Source organism: Fonsecaea pedrosoi (genome assembly GCF_000835455.1).
Source record: "Fonsecaea pedrosoi CBS 271.37 unplaced genomic scaffold supercont1.1, whole genome shotgun sequence".
NCBI lineage: Eukaryota > Fungi > Ascomycota > Eurotiomycetes > Chaetothyriales > Herpotrichiellaceae > Fonsecaea > Fonsecaea pedrosoi.
Window position 1 is genome coordinate 3,582 of NW_013550615.1, and position 8,336 is coordinate 11,917.

Sequence of the window (8,336 nt, forward strand, 5' to 3'; positions counted from 1 at the left end):
GTCGCCGACAGGGCTAATAAGAGGCCTGGGAGGGAAGTAGAGTAGAATTAGGGTGGGTGTAAATGTCTAAGGCTACCTCCTAGTGGTGGCGAGGGGTAGTGATAGGGATACTTTAGGCTCGCTATTAACTTGGTGGATTCCTGGTCGTAGAATAAGAGTAGTAATAAGGAAGGAGAGATTGAGGAGGTGTAGAGGCTAGGTAAAATACCTGACTGCGCGCTAAGGCGAGATGGTGACACGAGTTAGTAATACCTGGCTAGGCTAACGGGGTAGTAGTGGTAGGATAGGCGAGTACTGACCTGGGAGAGGATACTGCTATACTAGGTCTAACCCCCTAGAAGGGATAACTAGATAATATTGTCACTGTCTCGATTGTAGACGAGCCTCTAACTAGTCTTGAACTCCTAAATACATCGTCTAGTCATTACCTATACCCCCGCTATCTTTAGCTAGAGGGTCCGTAGCGGAGATTATCATACTATTTACCGTTAGAGTTAGGGACATTAAGGTATGGAGGTGATCCTGTCTAGGAATAGCTAGAGTCGAAGTTTAAATCGACTACCTAGTATAGCGGACTAACCGGACTAATTAAGGCCGCGTGAAGACATTTAATTCTGGGCGTTTATAGGGCCCTACCTTCATATACGTTAGAATGTAGTATATGACGCTGAAATCATCCCTATCGCTGCCCTCTGGCGTATATAGGGACACTTTTGTATAGATGTAGAGGTACGTGTTAGTGCCGGCGAGATAAAAGTGTCCGTACATATACTAGGGGGTCGTAGACTATAAATCTATCTTCTATATGCGCTTTAGGAAGTGTCGTATGTAGGATGTCGTACGCTATGGTAGATCCCTGTAGATCCCTATAGACTTGGGGGGTACCCGTAGACGTCTGGAGTGTATACCTGCTGCATCCATTACCCGTTTATATTCATCATATTCTATGGATTCCTAGAAGAAGTCTCTAGTGGGCTAGCTTACGCATTTTCTATCTACCTAGGTATTAGGAGCTCGACTATCTATCTCCGACCTCCACGGAAAATATCACCTAATGTACATATCCAGCTTAAGTACCTCTCTATCTATATGTTTATCCAGCCCGGGCATCTCCTAGTTGCGGATGTGTCTAGCTTAAGTCTCATCTCCTAGTTATAGATCGATCTAGCCTAAGCATCTCCTAGTTGTAGATTAATCTAGCCTAAGCATCTCCTAGTTATAAAGCTATCTAGCTTAAGTCTCATCTTCTAGTTATCGATCTATCCAGTCTAGACATCTCTAATGTATTAATCTCTCCGGCTCGAGCATCTTTTATCTATGTATATCTATGATCTTGGGCCTAAGGGCTAATCCTTACATATAGTGTATTATCCGAGTCTCTTAAGTGATCTATATAGCCGTATCAAAGTTCATTAGCTAGCCTCGATCTAGCCGTCCGTATAGTGTAAATCCGTCCCTAACCCTTCCCTCGTAAACGGTGAAAGAACCCTAAACTAGTCCTCTTTAGTATGTTAGGTGTAGTTTGGATGTTAGTCATCTCATCGTCCTTATCGACTACATCGGTAGTCTCGCCTGACGGTGCGTCTGACATGGGGACGTCCCCTTAGCCGGACGGTAGAGGCTCGTCGTTCTGGGAGATAGATGACCGATTCGATGGTGTACTAAGGCGAGGGCGCTTGGACGGCCGGTTAGGGTCACTAGCCTCACTTTCAGAGGCGTCTAGGTCTTTAGTACCGGACCGATAATTAGAGGCGTCTAGGTCTTCGTCATCACTGGCCTTACGTTTAGAGGCGTCTAGGTCTTCATTACTAGCCTCACGTTTAGAGACGTCTGGGTCTTCATTACTGAACCCGTATTTAGAGGCGTCTGGATCTTCAGTACTAGACTCGGAGCTATCAGACTCGGAGCTGCTAGACTCAGAGTTGTTAGTCTCGGGCTCGACTGAGGTCGGTGCGACCTTAGAATCTAGAAACGGATCATCGTTATCTTCCGACATTCGGTTAGACTAAGGGGATTCCGGTATACTGGTCGAGTCTATAGGCTGTTAGGTCTAGTCCGTAGATAAGGTTAGGCTAAATCGAGGAGGAGGTCCAGCGACTCTACTAATCCTATATCGGACATTGTTAGGCTAGATAAAGTTGTCATTAGGCGCGAGGTCGTCCTCGGGTAGAAGCTCCATAAGCTGGGAACGAACCGAGTCTTTATCGACCGGTAGGATGGTGAACCGGTTATCGCAGTATTTATGTAGATAGCGGTTATTATAACAGTCGACTAAATGATAGTCACTATCGATGGAAAAGAAGCGGCTCGCGTAAATGGGCTTATCTCGCTTATCCCTTAAGATCCCATCGTACGTGTTGTAGATAAAAACGCCCCCGTCATTTATGGCGACATCTAGGTGGAGCTTGATCTAAGTACCCTAGTGACGTTAAATGTCGGATTTGGAGACCTATTTATATTTAAGTACTGCCCGATTCTACTTCATTACTGTGATGGCGTTAGTAAAGGGTAAGGTCTCGCTGGGTACGAATACTCACCTGAACCTTCTACCTTTAATTAGTCCTAGGTGTAAGGGTTGCTTTATACGAGCTGCGTCTACGTTAGCGTCTGGCCCGGAGTGGATTTGGGGGTCGATAAGACTAGGAACGGTATTAGTGTTAGGCTATAATCATCGGGCTAAGTCTAGGGAGACTTTTATCCGATAGCGCCTGGGCTAGCTAGACTAAAGTCTCCCGGGACTCGGCGGGACGGGCTAGTCTACGTACCTGCGGTTCTGCCGGCTGGACGGCTAGGCGTACTACCCTATAGAGTGTCGTCCTAGGAAGTATCGCCTTAGGGCGTAGTTATAGGAATGTCCTTTTAAGGTATACTTAGGTTCTCCTTACGCTATAAAACTCGGGAATAACTCTAGCCTAGGATGGCCTAGGTGTATACGTCCGCCAGCTCGATAATGGTACTGTCCTAGCGGCGCTCGTAGTATAAGTCGTGTTTATCGTCGTTCAAGTAGTCGAAGCTAAATAGTTACTCCTTTTACTCTTCGGTGAGCTCAGTGGTGCTTATGTCCGCCTCGCCGGCTAGCTAGGCTAGGAACTTACGGGCCGCGTTAGCCTGTAGATAGTTATCGTACGAATGGTTAATGGTTAATACCTAGACCTTCTGGACGCGCCGCTGTCCCAGTCGGTAGACGCGTCCCACCATCTACACTATCTATTATATATTTTCAGGGTACGATATGATGAGCATACGGGCGCAGTTTTATAGGTTTAGCCCGTAGGCGGAGGCCCGTAGCGAATAGATGAGAACGCGGCTGGAGTAGTTATCGTTACTAAAGTTACGTAGGATCCGGTCACGGTCTTCGAGCTCCAGGTCGGGCTATAAGACTAGAAAGGGGACATTAATAGTATAGAGGAATTCAGCCGCGCTATACTATTCCTTAGGCTACTAGATAAATAGGATGAGCTTACCCCGGTCTTCCTCGCTGCCGTAGAGATAATCGTCTAAAATGCCGTAGCTATATTAGAGCTTAGGCGACTGACCGAGTTAGTACTCGGCCTATCCTAGACGATCTTAGTAGACCGGTAAGGTCGGGTTAGGCCGGGTCGCCTTAAAGTATTTACTAAACCCGTAGTTAGTAGTTAGTCCTATAGCTTAGTAGTCCTTACGCTGGGATTTTTACTGGCTCCCGGTGCTAGTGCTGCGGAGATGGAGGGCTACTTCTACCTCTACCTATGCCGCGTAGCGGATGTCGAACGTAGCTAGAGAAATGGCGCGGTAGATCCGCATGTCGCGGAGGCCGGAGGTCACGGCGAGGCTCTTAAGGTTGCTACGGGTGGCGCCGCGGGAAGCGCCGCCGCGGTAGAGAAAGTCCTTCAGACGGTTCTACATCGTACTATACTATTCGGCTTCCTAAGTACTAAAGTCCAGTTTAACGGTAGTGATCTTATACTCGGGGATAAACTTAGCCGGGACTAGAGTACGGCTACCCCTAATGTCTACCTCGCTCGCTATAGTAATTCTTAACTGAATGCGGTCTAGGAGGGGCCGGAGGACCTTGAGGGCGGTGATGCCTTCCATATGGCCTTTATTATATAAGCTGAAGAACGGGACGGGGTCTAAGACGTACAGGGGCGCCTTATACTTAGCGACGTAGTTAGGGCAGCATTTCTGGATGCGTTCCTAGAGTTCTAGGCTGTAGCGTTCCGTCAAATTTTCGCCTAGGTCGTCCTAGCCGTCTAGGGCTATAAGGTCCGAGGTGTAGCGGTCTATGTAGAGAAGGTTAAGGTATCCCGTCAGGTCGGCGGGTCGATTGATGGCCGGTGTCGCCGACTGGACCTAGACGATGGGCGCGTATAGTAGCTGGACGGCGATGTAGTTGCGAGATGAATAGTTCTTAACCTTATAGCCTTCGTCCAGAATGACGACGCGAAAACAGTACTTCAGGACCGATCCGTAGGTCGTGCTCTTGTCGGTACGCTCCTCCTTAAACCCCTCGTCATCGTTATCGACGGCGCGAATAACCGAAGTGTTAGTACGCCGAACTACTAAATCGTCTTCGCGGAGGTGGGCGTCCGCGGTCGGAGGTTTGGCAGTAGCTAGGCGGATTTTAAGGTCTTTATCTTCTACTGTATGTACGGGTTAGTAGTTTAGACTCTAAGGGGTTATCGCAAGGGGGTGAGGGGGGTCAGGATAGAGATAGGGATACTTTTATCTAGATGGCTCTACTGGTGCGCCGTCCTATAGGCTAGAAGTGTCCCTATCCATCCAGGAAGCGGCGGAGGGGGGGGGCGATACTTACCTAAGGACGCCTTATCGCCAGGTAAAGTGACGAGGGTGCGCGACTGGAAAGTTTCGTAGACGGATAAGACCACGTCCTACTGGTCTATCTTATCGATGACCTCGCGGGCTTCTACGGGGTCGCTAGGGAGGAGAGCGGCCCGGGTCTCCGAGGATATAGTAGCTTTATCAGTCCCGTAGAAGATGTAGAAGCGTACGATACCGGTAAATCGGGTCCGTAGTTCCTTTAACCATTCGATCTAGATAGGACCGGGGGTTAAGACGAGGGTCGGGCGTATATCGACTTCTTAGCCTGCGGCTTGAGCTCTCTCGATCTCTAACGCGCGGAAATAGATGGTGGCGATTACCTTGATGGTCTTCCCCATGCCGCAGTCGAGCGCGTCGAGACCGCCGCCGAAGATTTTTTCGTAGATCAGTTAGGTGGCGATGTCGAGAATCTACTATGGTAGTAGGACTACGCTCGATTCCATCCCGTTCCTCTTCATGCGATTCTTATAAGGGGGGTCTTTATCGATAAAGCGGAGGTCTACTAGATCGTTAAAGTCGGCCGTAAACCCGAGATATTTATAGGCCTCCTCGTAGCTTAAGAGCGGGATGGACGCGTACGCTAGTCGGCTCAGTAAGCGATTAAGTTCCGCCGATCGTACCGAGGGAGGCTTAGTCGTGTCTACCTTCTTCGCGCTTTCTTCTTATATGCCGCGCTCGGCGTATGAAGTCGTAGTAGCCTGCATAACCGGGTCCTCGCCGCCGTAAAACTTATCGTAGACGACCTTAATACGCCGTACCATCCGGTGGAAAAAAACGCGTTATTGGGTAGGCGTAAGCTAGGGTCGCGGGTCTACCGTGGTGTTCTATATCTATAGTCAGCCGAGTTAAGCTTATAGAGGTTAGGAGAGGATAGGGACACTTTTATCTAGCCGGATAGTCGAATGGGCGACTAAATAAAAGTGTCCCTGTCTACCCGAGGAGAGGGGGGGCTATATATACTATAGATTCGTGGATCCGGAAGGCGTTTACGAATAAGTCGACCGTATCTACCCCCGCGGCGATGTACTCTTTCATATTTTTATCCTAGCGAAGTCTCTCGATAGCGTCTAATTCCAGCGAGTCGAGAAACTCGTCCGAGGGACCGAGGTCGGCGTTAAAGGCGGCTACGGCGGCGCTATCATCGACTAAGGGGTTAGGGTTGTATACGGATTAGCCTTCTTCGAGACCTAGTTGGCGACGTTCGTCCTGATTAAGGTACGGTAGCGCTACGGTAGTGCGAAAGGGAAAGGTCTTAGTGCCTTTGCCGGATACGTGGTTAGTACCAGTCCGTAATAATAATAGGGCGCGGTTGGTATCTTCTATGGTCGTAAAGTTAGCCTATTTGCGGGTAGTACAGTTAGGGTCGTGACTGTCCTTGAACAGCCGGGGCATTCGCTTGATCAGGTTGTAGACCTATACTAGATACATGACTGGGATCTAGTGACGCGAACGCTATATGCCCCGACACTCATCTAGATATAGGTCCTACTTATCGAGGGTTTAGGTCGGGCGGATCGTAGTAAGTTAGGTGATGTGACGTAGTACTAGGTCTTCCTTAACTAGCTTTAGGATACTGACGTCTTAAACGTATAGAGCGCCCTTCTAAGACGGAATGCTAAAATTCTTCTTTCGGAGGTCGGTAAAATGGGTTAATGTTAGAACTAGGGCGTCATATAATCGCCCGAGGGCGCGGACGTTCCCTAGGTCGAGGTAGCTAGCGAGGTAGAGGGAGTTTTACTGTAGATTCTGACGCCCGATTATGACGTTTATACTAGGTATGTTACTAGTAGACTTCTTAATAAGTTCTTGAAAGAGGATCTACCGATCCGGGAGGTTAGTCTTATCGAGTTTACCCTTAGCCGTCCCTTATCCCTTCCGGCTTCCTTTACGCCGGTTGATATTTCTTAAGTCTTATGCGGTTTACTTATCGACTGCGGTTAGGTTGAAGGCGGCGGCCGCGTCGGATAAATCAGCGTCGTCCGCGTCGCTAGGATTAGGCCCTAGCGGAGCTAGTATAGATGTAGGCTAGAGCCCGGTCTAAGTCGGGTCGGCATCTCCTTCATCATCTACGAGATCGACTAGATCGACCCGTTCCGTACTTAGTAGGGCGTCGACACGAGTACCGTCTTCCTACCGCCGCCTAGTATCGGGAGGGGTAGGGCTAGTCCGACTCGGTTTCTTACTGCCGGATTTCTTACTGTCGGATTTCTTACTGCGCTGTAAAGGTTGAGTATCTTTACGAAAAAGGGGCTTTAGTTTAGCGGCCTTCGGAGTAGGAGGGTTAGCCTTTTTACTGGTAAGGCGATTAACTATGGCCTTACTGCGTTAGCTAAGCTCGGGCGGGTCTAGGGTGTAGTCGTACTAATCGGACTCGCTGTCTTCTCCTAGTAGCTTATCACCTTCGATGCGGTCCTTGAGGTCACGCAGGCGCTCTAGGTTCTACGATAATCGTTTTAACTGCTTCTAGCGACGCTTGGACTACTTCTAGTCTTCGATGGCTTTCCGGTCCCGGCGGTACTCCTAGATGGTAGTCTGGATTTTGTCGAGGCGGTTCCGCTTGATTTCTTCATTATCGGCCGAGAGTTTAGCACCCGGAGCGCTTTTACTAACGGTGCGCGAAGGCTCTGACCGAGTTCCCTTAGGCTTACGACGCTATAGAATGTCTAAGTCTACGGGCGAGTCATCCTCGGTGTTAGAATCGACCGGTGGAGGACTCTTATTACCCTTATACTAATTAGAATCGGTCTCTTCGCCTTTACCTAGACCCTTCCGGATGGCGGTATAGGTAGCCTCTAGGCGGGTTAGGGCCTATTAAAGTGGGTGAGGGTCCGCTATAGAGTCTAGTACGGGGAGGTCGAGGTCATCTATCTTTTTTTCTATGCGTTCGATGGCTCGGCGTACCCGTCTTAGTCGTCCGTTTCTGATTCTCCGTGTCTTATTATGGTGAGGGAGGTCGATCTCGTTATAGTATGATATAGCGAATCCAGCATCGATTCCCTTAAGGATGGCGGCGTGACGTACTGCTTTAGTCGCCGCTGCATTATCATTACTAGTATCTATGGGGTCTAGAGGCGGGTCTACCGGCGTTATTCTACTAGTGTCAAGATCGGCGTTACTGGTGTCCATAGGGTCGGGGGGAGGGTCCTAGCCGCTAGTGAGATGAAACGACTCATTATCATCTGGAGAAGTAGTAGGCTAAGGGTCTGGAGAAGTAGTAGGTGGAGGGTCTGATATCTTAAGGGGGCCGGGTAGCTCTACCGAGTCGAGCTCAGATATAGTATATTAGAGATCTAGTCATGATAAAAATGTTAGTTTCTAGTTAGAGATAGGGATACATTTATCTAGTTAGCCTTAGGCTATCTCTTAAGACTCTAGTAAACCGGCAACCCGCCCTTAGCCTCTTACTAAACTTTCTAGCTGGAGATAGGGATACTTTTATCTAGTTAGCCTTAGGCCATCTCTCAAGACTCTAGTAAACCGGTAACCCGCCCTTAGCCTCTTACTAAACTTTCTAG

The 8,336-nt window shown here is 48.9% G+C and overlaps 3 protein-coding genes across 3 annotated transcripts; all 3 read right to left on the minus strand.

Moving 5' to 3' along the window:
• Positions 1-1,603: 1,603 nt before the first annotated feature.
• On the minus strand, positions 1,604-1,996 carry Z517_00001 (uncharacterized protein; the record flags this gene model as incomplete). Its single annotated transcript, XM_013432967.1, has 1 exon — positions 1,604-1,996. One exon carries the CDS (start codon positions 1,994-1,996, stop codon positions 1,604-1,606), a length of 393 nt encoding a protein of 130 aa, XP_013288421.1.
• Positions 1,997-3,726: 1,730 nt separating this feature from the next.
• Z517_00002 (uncharacterized protein) lies at positions 3,727-4,074 on the minus strand (the record flags this gene model as incomplete). The annotated part of the gene is made up of 2 exons (XM_013432968.1): positions 3,727-3,879; positions 3,997-4,074. The coding sequence occupies 2 exons, from the start codon at positions 4,072-4,074 to the stop codon at positions 3,727-3,729; spliced, it is 231 nt and encodes a 76-aa protein (XP_013288422.1).
• A 258-nt stretch (positions 4,075-4,332) lies between these two features.
• On the minus strand, positions 4,333-5,159 carry Z517_00003 (uncharacterized protein; the record flags this gene model as incomplete). Its single annotated transcript, XM_013432969.1, has 4 exons — positions 4,333-4,622; positions 4,796-4,838; positions 4,896-5,033; positions 5,142-5,159. The coding sequence occupies 4 exons, from the start codon at positions 5,157-5,159 to the stop codon at positions 4,333-4,335; spliced, it is 489 nt and encodes a 162-aa protein (XP_013288423.1).
• Between the last annotated feature and the right edge of the window lie 3,177 nt (positions 5,160-8,336).